Genomic DNA, 22,816 nt, shown 5'->3' on the forward strand with positions numbered 1-22,816 from the left:
ATCCAGGATAACCCAGGGTAGGGAGGGTTAGCCATCCAGGATAACCCAGGGTAGGGAGGGTTAGCCACCCAGGATATCCCAGGGTAGGGAAGGTTAGCCACCCAGGATAACCCAGGGTATGGAGGGTTAGCCATCCAGGATAACCCAGGGTAGGGAGGGTTAACCACCCAGGATAACCCAGGGTAGGGAGTGTTAGCCACCCAGGATAACACAAGAAAGTCAGTGCGTCATCGAGGACTGTCAGGTTTATTTCCATTGTGGGCCTTCAATCTTGTCCCCCAGGATGCCACCCACACCAGTCACCTAGCACCCAGGTACCTACTTACTGCTAGGTGAATAGTGACAGCAAGTGTAAGGTAGCTAACACCCAGGTACCTACTTACTGCTAGGTGAATAGTGACAGCAAGTGTAAGGTAGCTAACACCCAGGTACCTACTTACTGCTAGGTGAACAGTGACAACAGGTGTAAGGAAACACGCCCTGTGTTTCCACCCACCCAGGGATCGAACCACGGACACTCAGTGTATGAAGCAAGTGCGTTGTCAACCAAGCCACGGGATACACACAACCGTGCACGCCTCCTTCCACTTCACACACTTGTTATATAGTAAAATAAGGCTTATTTTTTTTCCCCTGATAATAAGGCCATCAGGTGAATACCTTCCTTTTTTCAATTTACATATTTAGTAAACTTCAATTTAGCTGTTATGACCTGTTCTTCATTTTTTCTGTGTCGCACCGACGATTACTTATTGCAGAAACCGTTATCTTTGCCGTGTCTTTAACTGAACAACTTCTTGATTCTCTAACACCAGACACTTGTATCATCTCCATGACACATGGCTTGGTTGGTGATGCATTCGCCTCACACACTTGAGTGTCCATGGTTCAATTCCCGGCACAGGTGAAACCATTAGGCATGTTTCCTTACACCTGCTGTCCCAGTTCACCTAGCAATTAGTAGGTACCTGGGTGTTAGTTATCCTAAACCTGCTGCCCCTGTTCACCTAGCAGGAAGTAGGTATCTAGGTGTTAGTCACCTGGTGTAGACTGTCCTTGATGATGCACTAACTTTCCTGGGTGGCTAACCCTCCAGGTTTAAAATCCGACCAAATCTTCTCTCACCACCCTACAGCATCTCAAACACCTCCAGTGTTTTTAAGATGGAATTTCATGCTTAATTTTCTATCTTGCTTCACCAGACAAAGAAAAAAATTTATTTCCGCATGACACTATGTTTGTACAGTGTTGGTTGACATTTGGTTGTACATGCACAAAGCCTCTGGTTATGCAGAGCATTTCCAGCAAACTTAAAGCTACCTCAAGACTACAATGGCAACAGTACCTCGAGTTTCATACAGCTCCCAACTCGACCAATTATGTTAGTGTATTTTTGTGAGTGCTTTTGTAAGTGTATTTTTGGGGGTCTGAAACGGATTAATCTAATTTATATTATTCCTTATGGGAACAAATTCGTTCGGTAATGGCACTCGAACAGCCTTTTGGAACAAACTATGACCGAAATTCGAGGTACCACTGTATATACAGTGGACCCCTGGTTAATGATATTTTTTCACTTCAGAAGTATGTTCAGGTGCCAGTACTGACCGAATTTGTTCCCATAAGGAATATTGTGAATTAGATTAGTCCAATTCAGACCCCCAAACATACACATACAAACGCACTTACATAATTGGTCGCATTCGGAGGTGATCGTTATGCGGGGGTCCACTGTATATAAATACACAATTATTTTAACATACATTGTTTACAGTGTCACTGACAGTTTGTTTAGATTCCATGATAAATATCCAGAGATGAGATGGGATGATTAAGAGGGAATAGCTGAGTGATGTGCACTATGGGGAAAATCGTATGATACGTGTCCAGATACTGACCCATGTGGGCAGCTGTTTGTTTACATCCCCTCACCCTCCCCAGCAGTGCTAAGACAATGGGGTTGTCCAGTGTGTGGTGTGCGGGGTTTAATTCCTGCCTACCGCAACGTTAATGAAAATATGCACCGCCAATGGAAATGAATTCCACTCTGGCACGCCTTAATGGAAATGGCAATCTACTGGCAAAACTAAATTTAAATCGCAGAATACTCAATGGAAATAAGTGTAACTTTTTTGGGTTGTCTAAGGCTCTCTACACATATGCTGGTATGTATGATAATCTATGTAACTGTATTTGTGTATACCTGAGTAAACTTACTTACTGAATGACTTACGGGTGTCTACTGTTCATCAAAGGTAATTATATTTAACCGAAGATCATTAAATCAGTTTGAAGTATTAATGTATACTCTTAAGGTTGTACAATTGTACCATTGTTCATTTAGCTACGTCTCCTTTCGTACATTTAATAACTCTTAATTCTAGTTCTGCTGTAGTCTTTAACCCTTAAACTGTCCAAATGTAGATCTACGTTCACGTGCGTAGCGCTCCGAAAGTAGATCTACGTTTTTTCACATTTGAAAGCATGTAGAATAAAAGGTAGATCTACGTTTGGAGTGCTATGCGCATGAACGTAGATCTACGTTTGGACATTTTAAGAGTTAAGCAGTAGTACAGTGGACCCTCGACTAACGCTATTAATCCGTTCCTGAGAGCTCATCGTTAGTCAAAATTATCGTTAGTCAAGTTAATTTTCCCCATAAGAAATAATGGAAATCAAATTAATCCGTGTAGGATACCCCAAAGTATGAAAAAAAAATTGTTTTTACCACATGAAATATTAATTTTAATACACACAAACTGAAGAAGACATGCACAGTTACATGACACTTACCTTTATTGAAGATCTGGTGATGATTGATGGGATGGGAGGAGGGGAGAGTGTTGATGGTCTTAGTGTTTAGAAGGGGAATCCCCTTCCATTAGGACTTGAGGTGGCAAGTCCTTTTCTGGGGTTACTTCCCTTCCCTTTAAATCTCTCAAACCAACCTTTGCTGGCCTTAAATTCACTCACATCACCACTAGTTGCTGGCATTTTTTTAATTAAGTCGTCATGCAACTTCCTAGCCTTTTCACATATAATCGCTTGAGAGATGCTATCTCCTGCTATCTGTTTTTCGTTTATCCACACCAATAACAGTCTCTCAACATCTTCTATCACTTGCGATTTCAGTTTCGAAAACATAGTTGCACCTTTGGCAAGAACAGCTTCCTTGATTGCCGTTTTCTTGCCCACAATAGTAGCGATGGTTGATTGGGGTTTTGTGTACAACCTGGCCAGCTCGGAGACACGCACTCTACGTACTTTCATACTTAACAATGATCTCTTTCTTCATATCCATAGTAATTCTCACCCTTTTTGCTGTAGGGTTGGCACTAGAAGCTTTCTTGGGGCCCATGGTGACTTATTTTGCAGGTGCAATCACTAAAAAGGCTGTGATAATATGAAATGTTCCGATTGTATGTTTAGAAGCGACCGCGGTGGCTGGCTTGTAAACACTGGCCAGAAGTGGACGCGTCTCAGACGGAACGAATAGTGTTGGTCAAGTTTTTTAGTGCTAGTCGAGGCAAAATATTTGCATTAAAATGTATCGCTAGTCGGATTTATCGTTAATCGATGCCATTCTTGGTCGAGGGTCCACTGTATTAGTCTGCTAGAAATGTACCACATACTAGTGGCTTTATTTTTTGCCTAACAATATTCTGTGACATATAAACAACATTATCTGTGTACTGTATAAAAGAAATTAAGCATTTCTATTTGCATTATCTGTATGTGTGTTTATGGCCTGATTAAACTTAGTACAGATGCCAGGGATGTGAACCATTTCTTGATCATAGAATAAAATACAAAACATCTGTGAATATCAAAATGATACACAATACCTACAGGTTGGTAGGTGAGACACATAGGGAACAGTTAGGCAACTTTATTCCGAAACGTTTCGCTTACACAGTAGGCTTCTTCAGTCGAATACAGAAAATAGACTGAAGAAGCCTACTGTGTAGGTGAAACGTTTCGGAATAAAATTGCCCAACTGTTGCCTGTGTCTTACCTACCAACAAAACATCTGTAATGGGTATGATGGGGCACATGATGGGTATGATGGGGCATATGATGGGTATGATGGTGCACATGTGTATGATGGTTCACATGATGGGTATGATGGGGCATATGATGGGTATGATGGTGCACATGTGTATGATGGTTCACATGATGGGTATGATGGGGCATATGAACCTACCTGTCAATGTTCTGCTTTATGTGAACATAAACAATGATGCCCAGGGTGGTACAGCACGCTGCACCCAGTGTCACCTTAGACGCCAGCGACATGATACAGGAGACGGCACCTCACTGTGAATACAATATCAGTATTTTAATAACCATTGCAATATTACTTTGGGGAGATAAAAAGTCTCAATACCATGACTGGCACAATAAACAAATAACCAGCACATAGGAGAAAGAAACTTATGATGCCATTTTGGTCCGACCATTAACTAGTTAATGGTCCAAGTGAGAGTTTTGTGTATTAATTTTGGGAACTGATACTTAACTGGAGATCACCGAATCAGTTTTAGATATTGATGCGTACTTTTACTATTGTACTATTGTTCATTTAGTTTTTTTTTTTTTTGTACATCTAGGAACCGCCACTAAATAATCTGTCTAGTCTGTTAAGCATTAGTATTAGTCTGCCCAAAATGCATTGCATATTAGTGACTTCTTTCTGCCTTACAATGTTTTATTACATGTAAACTTTATCTTTGTACTGCATAATAGAATAAAAAAAAATTGAATGTGATGTGTCTACACTCTGAAGGAGGCGTGTTAATGTTGCAGTTTTATTTATTTATTTATTTATTTATTTATAATTTGAGCACACTTACAGAGGTACAAAAAAAATACAGATAAGAGCAGCATGCCAAAGCCACTTATACTATGCATAGCATTACGGGCTGGCTTAAAATTAACTTAAGATTAACTAAGCAATGATGAAATCAGTGAAAAACATTAATGTAAGAGCACCTCTGGCAAGACAGTGATGTAGTGAACGATGGTGAAAGTTTTTCTTTTGCGGGCCACCCTGCCTTGGTGGGAGACAGCCGATGTGTTAAAAAGAAAAAATGTACTGAGGGGCGTAAACAGGGAAAAGAGGCAGGGCTGTTGCTCTAAGATCTGTGTCTACAAGAGAGACCACATTAACCCTTAAATTGTCCAAAAATAGATGTACGTTTGCGTGCGTAGCGCTCCGACCTTGATTTTCTCCATAAGAAAGCATGTAAAAAAACGTATATTTACATTTGGAGCACTACGTGAGCGAACGTAGATCTATGTTTGGACAGTTTAAGGGTTAAACCCTTGTATATACAGCAAGTACTTGGCTTACCAACACGTTGAGAATCTTTTGTATTGTGTATAATATCATTACTGTGTAGAATATCATTATACACAATACAGGAGGTCCACAACATGTTTGTAAGTTGAAGACTTCCTGTATTATGAATGTTATACATAATTCAGGATGTTCCCAATGTGTTTGATTTGATGAGACTATGATTGTTTCAGGTCAGATACACATGCACTCCTCAAGACACTAAGGTAATATTTCTTCACCACTGGCTTCTTTAGTTCTTATTAAGATACTGAAGTAGTCACTTGTGATGAAGCATTTCCATAGCTTAGGTTAGGTAAGGTCTGTCAGGAAACAGGACAAGTGTTTCCTGATGCAAGTCTTAGTCAGATGATGACCCACAGCTGAAGCTTTAGGTCATCTGACCGAGACCTTCCACTGGCATACCCCTCCACCTCTTCAAACATTATGGTTACGATTATAACCATTGAGTTGTTATATTTCCACAATAATTATCTTGATGAGAGCATTCATGTCTTACCTACAGCCTCTCAACACTACCATACCACTTCCAATATACAGTGGACCCCGGTTTACAATATTATTTCATTCCAGAAGTATGTTCAGGTGCCAGTACTGACTGAATTTGTTCCCATAAGGAATATTGTGAATTAGATTAGTCCATTTCAGACCCCCAAACATACACATAAAAACGCACTTACATAAATACACTTACATAATTGTTCGCATTGGGAGCTGATCGTAAACCGGGAGCCCACTGTATTAGGTTGCTTTGTATATAATAAATACTGTATATCTGGTACACATTGCTCAGCCAGGGTTAAGTGGGTTGCACTCCTGACTGCTCATCCTGGTGTGGGATTTTTATCTATACGAACTCCCATAAATATGTTGGTATGGTTTCAGTTTAGCTGACAGTTCTAGCTGCTATTGACTATAGAAATAAGTCTTCAAGTCAGAAGTTCAGCGATAAACAAAGATTAAAAACGTAGAAAGGTTGATTCTACTAGAATGTAACCACAACTTTACCAAAATGTAAGCTTGTTGCTGATAAACTAAATAACAGCCGTAAAAAAAAAAAGCTTTGAAGATAGTTCGTAGATGACACAAATAGCAAGAAATAAAAGTTCAGAAAATCATTTGAGGAATCTTGCTTACTGGAAACAACACAGGTGATAAAAGGCAGTGCTAGAGGTGGAGACAAATTATTGAGTTCTATGGAAATATCCTGTAATGAAAAGAAGGGATTCAGGGAAAGCAGTTAGATGGACTTGAGTCCTGGAGGTGGGAAGTTCAGTGCCCTCACTCTGAAGGAGGGGTGAAGATGTAGTTCTGGTGGTGGGAAGAGCAATGATTGCACTCTGAAGGATGGATCCTCTTCAAGGGGGGCTCCTTGGCGTGGTGAAGAGGCTCTTGGTCTGAGGAATTAGCCCTGTCGGTCTTCTTCCTCAGACCGAACCTAATTACCCCCCATTCTCCCCTCCCCTATCCCATCCTCCCCATCCTCCCCTTTTTCCATTCCTCCTCCTCCTCCTCACCCCTCCCTTTTGCCCTTCCTCTTTTTAGCCTTCGTGATTTCTCCCACAGGCGTGCTAGTTCCTAGGTAGGGGAAAGGACACCGGGGTCGATCCCATTCCGTTGAGGTTTCTTGGCGGTGGCGTAGTTTGCCGTGGAATCTGGATTGCCTAGGGATGTCCCGATCCCTCTCCGGTATCCCGGAGTAGCTTTGGGTGTCTTTTGGGCGACGGGTGTATCTCTGGAAGCCACCTTTCGGATTCCGGGGGTGGTGGCTGAAGGAGGTATGCTTTGTGGCGGATATCCGGCCGCCCTCTCTTTTGTCCACCGAGGTAGCTCGGCAGATGTGAGGTTGCTATCCCGGATTGCTGGTTTACTGGCATGAAGGGTAGGGTATGGCACGGGTTCCATGCTGCATCTGCGCTACTAGCGGTGTCGAGTCCTCTTGGGCGCGGAGGGAGATTTCCGGCCCTTTCATTCCTCCTGGGAACTATTCCTCCCCGCTCCCCCCTTTTTTTATTCTTTTTTTTGTTTTTATTTTCTTTTCTTCTTTCTTTTTTTTTCTTAAAAACAAAAAGCAAAGGAGTAACCTAACCATGGCAGCCCTAGTCCATGAAACCACTACCCCCGGGCCCCTTCTTGATACCGCACCCCATTCTGACCCTGCCTTGTGTTTAGACCACTCTTCGGACACTCCTGATGCCCCTGTACCTCTTGCTGGTGCTGTTTCCTCACCCGCTTCAGGTACCGGGGCTTCGACTGACTCCTTCGATTTGTCTGAACTCCGCTCTCCTTTGACTATGCTTCCGGCTTCTCCCTCTACGGTACGGCAATTTTCGAATCGCCCACCCATTTCATGCCGGACCAACTCCGGTCCTACTCCTAAACGCCAACGTCAATCTCCTGATGATGCTCCGTCGTTACCTTCCCATTCTACTCGGAAACGACCGACACGTCAAGCACTCCCTCTCCACGCTCAGTTTCGGACCACACAATGGACTAAATTCTTTACTTTAAGACCAACTTCTTCTTCTGCCTACCTTTCTGACCATAGTATTGCCAAAGCGCTCCTGCGTCATGTTGGCAGAGATATTTCATTTCACGCTCTCAAGAGCGGTACGCGCATCGTCACTGTCCAGAATGCTACCCAAGCTCATGATCTTTCTCTCCTTTCGAATATCGATACTACTCCTATCACTATTGAAAAACATCTTTCTCTCAATTCTTGTAGTGGTACTGTCATTCTGCCCCATACCATAGTCCAACAGAATTTCCAGTCATGTGGCAATGACATTTTTGAACAGCTGGAACTCCAGGATCTCCCAATCCTCAAAGTAGACACTTATGTCCTTCCTGCCCGGGGGCGGAGACGTTACCCTTGCAATGTGGCTCGTTTAACTTTTGACAGCCGAGAACTCCCGTCCTCTGTATATGTCGCGGGACATCGGTTACAAGTTCGAAAGGTGATACCTACACCGCAACAATGTAGAAATTGCTGGCGTTTTGGTCACCCAGCGAAATATTGCAGATCTATGGCCGAATGCCCAGTCTGTGGTGCCGACAACCATTCTAATACATCTTGCAGTCAACCTCCATCTTGCCTTAATTGTAATGAAGCTCACCCTTCGTACTCCCGCCGTTGCCAGGTCTACTTAAATGAACGTGAAATCCGTTGCCTCAAAGAGGCAGAAGGTCTCCCTTATGCTATGGCAGTTACTCATCTCCGCCTCCAAGGGAGACTACCCCGTGTTTCTTATTCTCGTGTTTCCAAACATCCCCCCACTTCTGGGGTCCCATCTTCTGCAGCCTCCTCTGTTGTTACCCCTCCCATAGCCATTACGGCATCTAATCCTTTTGCTGTCCTTGGCTCTGACGTCCCGACTACAACTCAGTCTGTTCTCACATCTTCGCGTCCTTCCTCACAAGCCCCAGTATCGACAAGACCTCGTACGACACCTAATACCAATCGCCCCTCTACTCAGAAGTCCAAAAAATCCACATTGCTCAAATCTTCTTTGCCCCTTCCTTCCCTTCTTCCACCTCCACACGTTACCTTTCCAGTCTCTGTACCTAGTTCTTCCCCTCTCTCTGGCTCTATTACAAGTGTGGAGATTCACCCTCCTCCTCGTACTATGCCTTCCACCCCTGTCCCCTCCCAAGTTTCTCCCTCTTCTGTCACCTCCCAGGTTTCTACCTCTTCTGTCCCCCCCCACACTTCATCTCCAGTCCCTTACACTTTTCCCTCCCCCTCTACTTTGGTACAGTCCATTACTGTCCCAATCTTTACTCACCCTCCTCCTCCTATCTCCAATATGGTTTCCCATACATCTTTGAATTCAGAAACACTTGAAGCCATTTCAGAATATATTGCAGAGACTAAACCTTCAATGGACACTGATTCACTTCCTGTTCCTTCTCTTCCCTCTCCTCCATCTTCACAACCCCATTCTTCGCAACGCTCCGTTCCTTCGCTACTTGAACATCTTCCAATGCCACCACACGTTGACTTTTCTAACCCCTCTAGTCCGTAGGTGCCTTTACCTACAGATTCCTGATATTTTCTTCATCGCCAATCATGGCCTATTTACAGTGGAATATCCGCGGCCTCAGGGGTAATCGGGGTGAGCTTCAGATGTTGCTTTCCAGGTTTTCCCCTGTTGGTGCTTGCTTACAAGAACCAAAATTACACTCGGCTGTTTTCCAACCTATCTCAGGCTATAATTTATTGTATTCTTCGGATCCTTTCTCAGATGGGACCTTTAATGAAAGTGCCCTTCTTCTACGCAATGATATTCCGTACTGTCAACTATTTGTCCATACCTCGCTGCATTACACTGCAGCCCGTATCCACTTGAATAAGTGGTTTACAATATGTTCTTTATATCTCTCTCCTTCTCGAGCATTTTCTATCCCAGACTTTGCCTTTCTTGTTTCATCCTTACCACCACCACTTCTGTTACTTGGTGATTTTAATGCCCACCATTTCCTCTGGGGGGGGTCTCATTGTGACTCACGTGGCATTCAGTTGGAGGCTTTTCTTGCCTCTCACCCCCTCCATGTTTTAAATACGGGTACTCCCACCCATTTTGATCCTCGTACTCATACTCTCTCTTGCATCGATCTATCAGTCTGCTCTTCCTCCACTGCACTAGACTTCACCTGGTCTGTTCTACCAGACTTACATGACAGCGATCATTTTCCGATCATTCTTACTTCTCCTTCCTATTCACCACCTTCCCGTAGCCCTCGCTGGCAATTTGATCGGGCAAATTGGGATCTTTACTCACACCTCACTGCTTTTAGTGAGGTTCCTTCTTCATCCTCCATTGATGAGCTCCTACACATCTTCTCGACATCAGTTTATACCGCAGCTTCTCATTCTATACCCCACACCTCAGGCAGGCATTCTCAGAAGTGTGTGCCTTGGTGGTCTCCTGCTTGTGCTCGTGCAGTACGTTTGAAACGTGCTGCATGGGGCAGGTACCGGTACAATAGAACCGCTGAGAGACTTGTTGATTTTAAGCAGAAGCGTGCGATCGCTCGCCGTGTCATCCGTGAAGCTAAACGCACTTGTTGGCGAGACTATGTTTCCACCATCACCTCTGCTTCTTCTATGAGTGCAGTCTGGAAAAAAGTGAGGAAATTGAGTGGTAAATACTCTCCTGACCCGGCTCCTGTTCTACGGGTCACTGGTGTTGATATAGCAAACCCTCTCGACGTTGCCATTGAACTTGGCACACATCTGGTCCGTATTTCCCGAGGGCTCCATCTATGCCCCTCGTTTCTTTCCTCAAAGTCTGCCAGAGAGTTAGTACCCTTGGACTTTTCTTCTCTCGGAGAAGAACAGTATAATGTGCCTTTTACACTTCAAGAACTGGAGGCAACGCTCTCAGCTTGCCGATCATCGGCAGCTGGGCCTGATGACATTCATATTCGTATGTTACAACATTTACATCGGTCAGCCCTTGTAGTCCTCTTACACCTCTTCAATCTTATTTGGGCACAAGGAGTTCTTCCCCAGCTGTGGAAATCTGCCATTGTTCTCCCTTTCCGCAAACCGGGTACTACAGGACATGATGCCTCCCACTATCGCCCCATCGCTCTTACAAGTGCAGTTTGCAAAGTGATGGAACGCCTCGTAAATCGACGTTTAATGTGGTATTTAGAGACTCACAACAGTCTCTCCGCTAGTCAATATGGCTTTCGTAAGGGTCGTTCTACCATAGACCCCTTACTACGCTTGGATACGTATGTTCGTAATGCCTTTGCGAATAATCACTCAGTTATTGCCATATTTTTTGACCTTGAGAAGGCATATGACACAACTTGGAGGTATAATATTTTGGCCCAGGCCCATTCCTTAGGCCTCCGAGGCAATCTACCATCCTTCCTTAAGAACTTTTTAACTGACAGACATTTCCGTGTTCGAGTCAATAATGTTCTTTCCCCGGACTTCGTCCAAGCTGAAGGTGTCCCTCAGGGATGTGTTCTAAGCACAACACTTTTTCTCCTTGCTATAAATGATTTGGCCTCTGTTCTTCCACCCAATATTTGGTCATCACTCTATGTTGATGACTTCGCTATTGCTTGTGCAGGCGCTGACTGTCACCTTATTGCAGTTTCTCTCCAGCATGCGGTCGACCGTGTTTCCACTTGGGCCACCACACATGGGTTTAAATTTTCAAGTACCAAAACTCACCAAATTACTTTCACTAGACGCTCTGTTATCTCCGATCATCCTTTGTATCTCTATGGCTCCCGTATCCCCGAACGTGATACAGTCAGGTTTCTAGGCCTTCTCTTTGACCGTCGGTTAACCTGGAAACCTCACATTACCTCTCTGAAGGCAACTTGTCACAGCCGGCTAAACCTTCTTAAAACCCTTGCTCATCTTTCCTGGGGAGCTGATCGTCGAACTCTGCTTCGCCTACATTCAGCCCTCGTTTTATCGAAACTCGATTATGGTGACCAGATTTATTCCGCGGCCTCTCCTGCTACTCTCTCTAGCCTTAACTCTATCCATCACCAAGGCTTACGTTTGTGCCTTGGTGCTTTTCGCTCTTCCCCTGTTGAGAGCCTCTATACAGAAGCAAATGTTCCATCCTTGTCTGATCGCCGTGATGCCCATTGCCTTCGTTACTATGTACGCTCTCACGATCTACACAATCCTTCCATTTATAGAATGGTCACCGATATTAGTAGACATTCTTTATTCGTTCGCCGCCCCTGTTTGCTCCGTCCCTTTTCTCTTCGCCTACTTTCACTCTTGTCTTCCCTTCAGTTACCACCTTTATATGTTCATGTAGCATCTCACTTTTCCCTACCCCCCTGGGAAGTTCCAGCTGTTCGGGTCTGTTCTTTCTCACTCCCTTGCTCGAAAGCTCAACTGCCTACGGTGGCTTCCCGCTCTCTTTTTCTTGATCACTTCCACTCTCATTCTCATGCCACCGCTGTGTACACAGATGGCTCTAAGTCTTCAGACGGCGTCGGATTCGCAGCAGTGTTTCCGGACAGCGTCGTACGAGGGCATTTACTATCTTCAGCTAGCATTTTTACTGCTGAACTGTATGCCATTCTTGCAGCACTTATTCGTATCGCATCTATGCCTGTGTCATCATTTGTAGTAGTCTCAGACTCCCTTAGTGCTCTACAGGCTATACGAAAATTTGATACATCTCATCCCCTAGTTCTCCGTATCCAACTTTGGCTACGCCGTATCTCTACCAAACATAAAGATATTGTTTTTTGTTGGGTCCCTGGTCATGTCGACGTACAGGGCAATGAACAGGCAGACACTGCTGCGCGGTCAGCAGTATATGACCTACCAATTTCCTATCGAGGTGTTCCATTTCTGGACTATTTTGCTGCAATAGCTACCCACCTTCGCACCCGTTGGCAACAACGTTGGTCAACTCTGCTCGGTAACAAACTTCATTCTATTAAACCGAGCATAGGTTACTGGCCGTCTTCTTGTCATCAGTGCCGAGGTTGGGAGACCACTCTCTCCCGCCTTCGCATTGGCCACACTCGTCTTACTCATGGGTATCTCATGGAGAGGCACCCTGTTCCTCTCTGTGAGCAGTGTCAAGTTCCAGTATCGATTAGCCACATTCTGTTAGACTGCCCTCTCTATCAACGAGCACGCAGAATTTACCTCCAACGTCGTCTTCGTTCCCCTACTCTCTCTTTACCTTCCCTTCTTGCTGATGGACCCTCCTTTAATCCTGACTCTCTCATTGACTTCTTGACAACGACTGATTTACTCCACAAACTCTGATGATACTTTTCGCACTCCCCTCAGCCCTTTCTGGTTCAGTCTCTTGCTGCCCTTTACCCTTTCACCATCCACTGCCCCGCTGTTATCCGTAACCTGTTGCTCATCCATCTCCCTTTTGCCACCTGATGCCCTCGCTTCCTTCCTGCCCTGCAGCGCTGTATAGTCCTTGTGGCTTAGCGCTTCTTTTTGATTATAATAATAATAATGAAGGATGGATGGGGATATTGCAGTTCTGGAGGTGAGAACTATAATCCTGCAACATGAAGGGGAGATATTGCAGTTCTGGAGGTGGGAACTACAATCCTGCACTCTGAAGGATGGATGGGGATATTGCAGTTCTGGAGATGTGAACTATAATCCTGCACTCTGAAGGATGGATGGGGATATTGCAGTTCTGGAGATGTGAACTATAATCCTGCACTCTGAAGGATGGATGGGGATATTGCAGTTCTGGAGATGTGAACTATAATCCTGCACTCTGAAGGATGGATGGGATTATTGCAGTTCTGGAGATGGGAACTACAATCCTGCACTCTGAAGGATGGATGGGGATATTACAGTTCTGGAGATGGGAAGTACAATCCTGCACTCTGAAGGATGGATGGGGATATTGCAGTTCTGGAGATGGGAACTATAATCCTGCACTCTGAAGGATGGATGGAGATATTACAGTTCTGGAAGTGGGAACTACAATCCTGCACTCTGGAGGATGGATGGGGATATTACAGTTCTGGAGATGGGAACTACAATCCTGCACAAGGATGGGTGGGGATATTGCAGTTCTGGAGATGGGAACTACAATCCTGCACAAGGATGGGTGGGGATATTACAGTTCTGGAGATGGGAACTACAATCCTGCACAAGGATGGGTGGGGATATTACAGTTCTGGAGATGGGAACTACAATCCTGCACAAGGATGGATGGGGATATTGCAGTTCTGGAGGTGGGAACTACAATCCTGCACAAGGATGGGTGGGGATATTGCAGTTCTGGAGGTGGGAATTACAATCCTGCACTCTGAAGGGGAGATATTGCATTTCTGGAGGTGGGAACTACAATCCTGCACTCTGAAGGGGAGATATTGCATTTCTGGAGGTGGGAACTACAATCCTGCACTCTGAAGGGGAGATATTGCATTTCTGGAGGTGGGAACTACAATCCTGCACTCTGAAGGGGAGATATTGCATTTCTGGAGGTGGGAACTACAATCCTGCACTCTGAAGGGGAGATATTGCAGTTCTGGAGGTGGGAACTACAATCCTGCACTGAAGGGGGGATATTGCAGTTCTGGAGGTGGGAATTACAATCCTGCACTCTGAAGGGGAGATATTGCAGTTCTGGAGGTGGGAATTACAATCCTGCACTCTGAAGGGAAGATATTGCAGTTCTCGAGGTGGGAACCACAATCGCGCACTCTGAAGGGGAGATATTGCATTTCTGGAGGTGGGAACTACAATCCTGCACTCTGAAGGGGAGATATTGCATTTCTGGAGGTGAGAACTACAATCCTGCACTCTGAAGGGGAGATATTGCAGTTCTGGAGGTGGGAACTACAATCCTGCACTCTGAAGGGGAGATATTGCAGTTCTGGAGGTGGGAACTACAATCCTGCACTCTGAAGGGGAGATATTGCAGTTCTGGAGGTGGGAACTACAATCCTGCACTCTGAAGGGAAGATATTGCAGTTCTGGAGGTGGGAACTACAATCCTGCACTCTGAAGGGGAGATATTGCAGTTCTGGAGGTGGGAACTACAATCCTGCACTCTGAAGGGGAGATATTGCAGTTCTGGAGGTGGGAACTACAATCCTGCACTCTGAAGGGGAGATATTGCAGTTCTGGAGGTGGGAACTACAATCCTGCACTCTGAAGGGAAGATATTGCAGTTCTGGAGGTGGGAACTACAATCCTGCACTCTGAAGGGGAGATATTGCAGTTCTGGAGGTGGGAACTACAATCCTGCACTCTGAAGGGGAGATATTGCAGTTCTGGAGGTGGGAACTACAATCCTGCACTCTGAAGGGGAGATATTGCAGTTCTGGAGGTGGGAACTACAATCCTGCACTCTGAAGGGGAGATATTGCAGTTCTGGAGGTGGGAACTACAATCCTGCACTCTGAAGGGGAGATATTGCAGTTCTGGAGGTGGGAACTACAATCCTGCACTCTGAAGGGAAGATATTGCAGTTCTGGAGGTGGGAACTACAATCCTGCACTCTGAAGGGGAGATATTGCAGTTCTGGAGGTGGGAACTACAATCCTGCACTCTGAAGGGGAGATATTGCAGTTCTGGAGGTGAGAACTACAATCCTGCACTCTGAAGGGAAGATATTGCAGTTCTGGAGGTGAGAACTACAATCCTGCACACTGAAGGGGAGATATTGCAGTTCTGGAGGTGAGAACTACAATCCTGCACTCTGAAGGGAAGATATTGCAGTTCTGGAGGTGAGAACTACAATCCTGCACACTGAAGGGGAGATATTGCAGTTCTGGAGGTGAGAACTACAATCCTGCACTCTGAAGGGGAGATATTGCAGTTCTGGAGGTGAGAACTACAATCCTGCACTCTGAAGGGAAAATATTGCAGTTCTCGAGGTGGGAAACAGTTGCTACACTATACTTGCCAATTTTTTTTGTAATCTTCAGACTAATTTTCATGAGTTACTGCAAAAAAATTTTTTTTTTAACACTTCACTAGTAAAACAAAAATTGTTTTAGCCAACTTGACAAAAATATAAAAGGTCTACCTAAAAAAAAAAAAAATATTGATCTCTTGTAATATTTTATTCCACTTCATTTGTCTCAAATATTGCTGTAAGTCAGTGTACTGTTTACCTGGAGAGAGTTCCGGGGGTCAACGCCCCCGCGGCCCGGTCTGTGACCAGGCCCAAGCTTTTTGTAATCTAGTCAAACTTGTGTGTGGATCAAGTATGTTGTGCCACCCCTTGCCTCACTCTGACACAGAAAGGAAATACAAGAGGGCCCCACTTGTACAGCAAGTTAGGTTCTGGGCTACTGTGGGGCCCCACTTGTACAGCAAGTTAGGTTCTGGGCTACTGTGGGGCCCCACTTGTACAGCAAGTTACGTTCTGGGCTACTGTGGGGCCCCACTTGTACAGCAAGTTAGGTTCCGGGCTACTGTGGGGCCCCACTTGTACAGCAGGTTACGTTCTGGGCTACTGTGGGGCCCCACTTGTACAGCACATTACGTTCTGGGCTACTGTGGGGCCCCACTTGTACAGCAGGTTACATTCTGGGCTACTGTGGGGCCCCACTTGTACAGCAGGTTAGGTTCCGTGCTACCATAGGGCCCCACTTATCCAGCAGGTTAGATTCTGGGCTGGAGTTTACCTGGAGAGAGTTCCGGGGCTCAACGCCCCTTGGCCCGGTCTGTGACCAGACCTCATGGTGGATCAGGGCCTGATCAACCAGGCTGTTACTGCTGGGTGCACGCAATCCAACGTACGAACCACAGCCCGGCTGGTCAGGTACCAACTTTAGGTGCTTGTCCAGTGCCTGCTTGAAGACAGCCAGGGATCTACTGTGTGGCCCCGCTTATACAGCAAGTTAGGTTCCAGGCTAACCTAGGTTATTCTGGGTGGCTAACCCTCCGGGTTAAAAATCCAAATAAATCTTACTACAGTGGACCCCCGCATAACAATCAGCTCCCAACTCGACCAATTATGTAAGTGTATTTTTTTAAGTGCTTTTGTAGGTGTATTTTTGAGGGTCTGAAACGGACTAATCTAATTCACAATATCTCTTATGGGAACAAATTCGGTCTATAACGGCACCCAAACAGACTTCTGGATTGAAATAATATCGTTATGCGGGGGTCTACTGTATATCTTAAGGATGATGCTAGTTATCTGAATTGATACAAGAAAAAATACTTTTCTGGTAGTAAATGTAGACCTTAGTGGGTTTAGTGATTAGTTTTGAGCATAGTAATAATAGTAGTAAACAAATTGAAGGATGGAATAAGAACAGGGACAATATAGGATGAAAGACAGGGTTTCAGGATTTGTTTAGCATAATAATTTTTTTGTCAGGATTGCAATAAGGTAGAAAGAGGTGTTTTTTAACAGTAGTTTTGAAGTGGTTGGCAGAAAACAGTCCTCGGGGATCTTCAGGCGGAGTTACAGATTTTTGGCCATTTTTTCCTTACATCTCATCCTACCCAGGATGCCACCCACAACAGTCAACTAACACCCGGGTACCTAATTACTGCTAGGTGAACAGTGGTAGCAGGTGTTTGGAGACTTGCCCAGGTACCTACTTCCTGCTAGATGAATAAGGACAGCAGGTGTTAGGAGACTTACATTAATGGGAAAGTGCTAAACACTTAAGGGTCACATAGCACCTGGGGAACTGGAGGTAATCAGTTACGATTAAAGAAAATGGAAGGTTGCTCCAATTCCTAACATCAAAATTGTTTCACAAGCATCATCATGTTCCCCTCAAAGTATAAATATATCAGTACCGTCTACAAACTCCCTCTGTGATCCTTTTTACACAACAACAAGCGTCATCCTGGGTCATCCTGGTGGGTAATTTACACACATTATGTATGATAACTGTACTTAAGTGTGCAAATAAACTGCACATAGGAGAAAGGTACTTATGACAATGTTTTCAAAAAAGTCTCAGTTAAACCAATAATTACATTAGTTAATGATTAAGGTGAGACCGAAGCAAGTTTTTTTTAGTTACAAGTACGTGAGTACAGTTATCACACATATCCGGAGTATACGGAGGGTGTTCCGGGCGTCAACACCCCCATGGCCCAGTCAATGACCAGGCCTGGTGGTGCATTAGGTCTTGATCAACCAGGCTCTTACTGCTTGCTGGCCACACGTAAACCAGCGTACGAATCACAGTCGGGCTGGTCACGTACTGACTTTCTCTCTCCAGCTCCTGGACGACAGCCAGGGTTCTTGAAGACAACCAGGGAATCTGGAAGACAACCAGGGGTCTTGAAGATAACCAGGGGTCTTGAAGACAACCAGGGAATCTGGAAGACAACCAGGGGTCTTGAAGACAACCAGGGATCTTCAAGACAACCAAGGGTCTTGAAGATAACCAGGGGTCTTGAAGACAACCAGGGAATCTGGAAGACAACCAGGGGTCTTGAAGACAACCAGGGGATCTTCAAGACAACCAGGGGATCTTCAAGACAACCAGGGGATCTTCAAGACAACCAGGGGATCTTGAAGACAATCAGGAATCTTGAAAGACAATCAGAGATCTTGAAAGACAGCCAGGGGTCTTGAAAGACAACCTGGGGTCTAGAAAGACAACCTGGGGTCTTGAAGACAACCAGGGGTCTTGAAAGACAACCTGGGGTCTAGAAAGACAACCTGGGGTCTTGAAGACAACCAGGGGTCTTGAAAGACAACTAGGGGTCTTGAAAGACAACTAGGGGTCTTGAAAGACAACCTGGGGTCTTGAAGACAACCAGGGGTCTTGAAAGACAACCTGGGGTCTTGAAAGACAACTAGGGGTCTTGAAAGACAACTAGGGGTCTTGAAAGACAACCTGGGGTCTTGAAGACAACTAGGGGTCTTGAAAGACAACCTGGGGTCTTGAAAGACAACTAGGGGTCTTGAAAGACAACTAGGGGTCTTGAAAGACAACCTGGGGTCTTGAAGACAACCAGGGGTCTTGAAAGACAACTAGGGGTCTTGAAAGACAACTAGGGGTCTTGAAAGACAACTAGGGGTCTTGAAAGACAACCTGGGGTCTTGAAGACAACCAGGGGTCTTGAAAGACAACCTGGGGTCTTGAAAGACAACTAGGGGTCTTGAAAGACAACCTGGGGTCTAGAAAGACAACCTGGGGTCTTGAAGACAACCAGGGGTCTTGAAAGACAACCAGGGATCTTGAAAGACAACTAGGGGTCTTGAAAGACAACCTGGGGTCTAGAAAGACAACCTGGGGTCTTGAAGACAACCAGGGGTCTTGAAAGACAACTAGGGGTCTTGAAAGACAACTAGGGGTCTTGAAAGACAACCAGGGGTCTTGAAAGACAACCAGGGATCTTGAAAGACAACTAGGGGTCTTGAAAGACAACCTGAGGTCTTGAAAGACAGCCTGGGGTCTTGACAACCAGGGGATCTTGAAGACAACCAGGGGTCTTGAAAGACAACCAAGGGTCTTGAAAGAGAACCAGGGGTCTTGAAGACAACCAGGGGTCTTGAAAGACAACCAGGAGTCTTAAAAGACAGCCAGGGATCTTGAAAGACAACTAGGGGTCTTGAAAGACAGCCAGGGGCCTTGAAAGACAGCCAGGGGTCTTGAAAGACAGCCAGGGGTCTTGAAGACAACCAGGAGTCTTGACAACCAGGGGTCTTGAAGACAACCAGGAGTCTTGAAGACAACCAGGGGTCTTGAAGACAACCAGGGATCTTGAAAGACAACCAGGGGTCTTGAAGACAACCAGGGGCCTTGAAAGACAATCAGGGGTCTTGAAAGACAACCAGGGGTCTTCAAAGACAACCAGGGGTCTTCAAAGACAACCAGATATCTTGATAGACAACCAGGGGTCTTGAAAGACAACCAGGGGTCTTGAAAGACAACCAGGGGTCTTGAAAGACAACCAGGGGTCTTCAAAGACAACCAGGGGTCTAGAAGACAACCAGGGGTCTAGAAGACAACCAGGGGTTTTGAAGACAACCAGGGGATTTAGAAGACAACCAGGGGTCTTGAAGACAACCAGGGGTCTTGAAAGACAACCAGGGGTCTTGACAAACAAGGGTCTTGAAAGACAACGAGGGGTCTTTAAAGACAACTAGGGGTCTTGAAGACAACCAGTGGTCTTCAAAGACAACCAGGGGTCTTGAAGACAACCAGGGGATCTTGAAGACAACCAGGGGTCTTGACAACCAGAGGTCTTGAAGACAACCAGGAGTCTTGAAGACAACCAGGAGTCTTGAAGACAACCAGGAGTCTTGAAGACAACCAAGAGTCTTGAAGACAACCAGGAGTCTTGAAGACAACCAGAAGTCTTGAAGACAACCAGGAGTCTTGAAGACAGCCAGGAGTCTTGAAGACAACCAGGAGTCTTGAAGACAACCAGGAGTCTTGAAGACAACCAGGAGTCTTGAAGACAACCAGGAGTCTTGAAGACAACCAGAAGTCTTGAAGACAACCAGGAGTCTTGAAGACAACCAGGAGTCTTGAAGACAACCAGGGGTCTTGAAGACAACCAGGAGTCTTGAAGACAACCAGGGGTCGTGAAGACAACCAGGGGTCTTGAAGACAACCAGGAGTCTTGAAGACAACCAGGGGTCTTGAAGACAACCAGAAGTCTTGAAGACAACCAGGAGTCTTGAAGACAACCAGGGGTCTTGAAGACAACCAGAAGTCTTGAAGACAACCAGGAGTCTTGAAGACAACCAGGAGTCTTGAAGACAACCAGGAGTCTTGAAGACAACCAGGAGTCTTGAAGACAACCAGGGGTCTTGAAGACAACCAGGGGTCTTGAAGACAACCAGGAGTCTTGAAGACAACCAGGGGTCTTGAAGACAACCAGGGGTCTTGAAGACAACCAGGAGTCTTGAAGACAACCAGGGGTCTTGAAGACAACCAGGAGTCTTGAAGACAACCAGGAGTCTTGAAGACAACCAAGAGTCTTGAAGACAACCAGGAATCTTGAAGACAGCCAGGAGTCTTGAAGACAACCAAGAGTCTTGAAGACAACCAGGAGTCTTGAAGACAACCAATAGTCTTGAAGACAACCAGGAGTCTTGAAGACAACCAGAAGTCTTGAAAACAACCAGGAGTCTTGAAGACAGCCAGGAGTCTTGAAAACAACCAGGAGTCTTGAAGACAACCAGGAGTCTTGAAGACAACCAGGAGTCTTGAAGACAGCCAGGAGTCTTGAAGACAACCAGAAGTCTTGAAGACAACCAGGAGTCTTGAAGACAACCAGGAGTCTTGAAGACAGCCAGGAGTCTTGAAGACAACCAGAAGTCTTGAAGACAACCAGGAGTCTTGAAGACAACCAGGAGTCTTGAAGACAACCAGGAGTCTTGAAGACAACCAGGAGTCTTGAAGACAGCCAGGAGTCTTGAAGACAGCCAGGAGTCTTGAAGACAACCAGGGGTCTTGAAGACAACCAGGGGTCTTGAAGACAACCAGGAGTCTTGAAGACAGCCAGGAGTCTTGAAGACAACCAGGAGTCTTGAAGACAACCAGGAGTCTTGAAGACAACCAGGAGTCTTGAAGACAACCAGAAGTCTTGAAGACAGCCAGGGGTCTTGAAGACAACCAGGGGTCTTGAAGACAACCAGGAGTCTTGAAGACAACCAGAAGTCTTGAAGACAACCAGGGGTCTTGAAGACAACCAGGAGTCTTGAAGACAGCCAGGAGTCTTGAAGACAACCAGAAGTCTTGAAGACAACCAGGAGTCTTGAAGACAACCAGGAGTCTTGAAGACAACCAGGAGTCTTGAAGACAACCAGGAGTCGTGAAGACAACCAGGAGTCTTGAAGACAACCAGGAGTCTTGAAGACAGCCAGGAGTCTTGAAGACAGCCAGGAGTCTTGAAGACAACCAGGAGTCTTGAAGACAACCAGGAGTCTTGAAGACAACCAGGAGTCTTGAAGACAACCAGAAGTCTTGAAGACAACCAGGAGTCTTGAAGACAACCAGGAGTCTTGAAGACAACCAGGAGTCTTGAAGACAACCAGGAGTCTTGAAGACAACCAGGAGTCTTGAAGACAACCAGGAGTCTTGAAGACAACCAGGAGTCTTGAAGACAACCAGGAGTCTTGAAGACAACCAGGAGTCTTGAAGACAACCAGGAGTCTTGAAGACAACCAGGAGTCTTGAAGACAACCAGAAGTCTTGAAGACAACCAGGAGTCTTGAAGACATGTAAATTCTCGTGATATTTCCATTGTTCTTGCAATATCCTGATCTTCACTGGTCTCTGATCTTCATACATTTCATTAACACATCCCTCCCTGCACTGCTGTATGACCCATGCGAGTTTACAGCTTAGTTTTAATAGTAATAATAATTGTACCGTCGATGTTGTTGATGGGTTGTTGTTGTTGTTGTTGTTAAGGGCGACTGTGTGGTGAGTCGTAACGAACCCGGCCATCCGGAGTCCAACTCCAGGGTGGAACCCTGCCACCCGGTGTCCGACTCCAGGGTGGAACCCGGCCACCCGGTGTCCGACTCAAGGGTGGAACCCTGCCACCCGGAGTCCGACTCCAGGGTGGAACCCTGCCACCCGGTGTCCGACTCCAGGGTGGAACCCTGCCACCCGGTGTCCGACTCCAGGGTGGAAACCGGCCACCCGGAATCCGACTCCAGGGTGGAACTCGGCCACCCGGTGTCCGACTCCAGGGTGGAACCCGGCCACCCGGAGTCCGACTCCGGGGTGGAACCCGGCCACCCGGAGTCCGACTCCAGGGTGGAACCCGGCCACCCGGTGTCCGACTCCAGGGAGAAACCCGGCCACCCGGTGTCCAACTCCAAGGAGAAACCTGGACACCTGGTGTCCGACTCCAGGGAGGAACCCGGCCACCCGGAGTCCGACTCCAGGGAGGAACCTGGACACCTTTTGTCCGACTCCAGGGAGGAACCCGGCCACCCGGAGTCCAACTCCAGGGAGGAACCCGGCCACCCGGAGTCCAACTCCAGGGAGGAACCCGGCCACCCGTAGTCCAACTCCAAG

The 22,816-nt window shown here is 46.0% G+C and overlaps 1 protein-coding gene across 1 annotated transcript in view; it reads right to left on the bottom strand.

Moving 5' to 3' along the window:
• LOC128697240 (protein PET117 homolog, mitochondrial) overlaps positions 1–22,211 on the bottom strand; it is a 28,247-nt gene extending 6,036 nt beyond the window's left edge. Inside the window, exons 1-2 of the mRNA XM_053788840.2 lie at positions 22,160–22,211; positions 4,205–4,317 (exon numbers count right to left, since the gene is read on the bottom strand). Of these exons, the coding sequence (XP_053644815.1) occupies positions 4,205–4,296 (92 nt within the window). The 5' untranslated portion in view covers positions 4,297–4,317; positions 22,160–22,211. The remainder of the gene's footprint in view (positions 1–4,204; positions 4,318–22,159) is intronic.
• Positions 22,212–22,816: the final 605 nt, after the last annotated feature.

The sequence above is a fragment of the Cherax quadricarinatus genome, chromosome 89, assembly GCF_038502225.1.
Source record: "Cherax quadricarinatus isolate ZL_2023a chromosome 89, ASM3850222v1, whole genome shotgun sequence".
Taxonomy (NCBI): Eukaryota; Metazoa; Arthropoda; class Malacostraca; order Decapoda; family Parastacidae; genus Cherax; species Cherax quadricarinatus.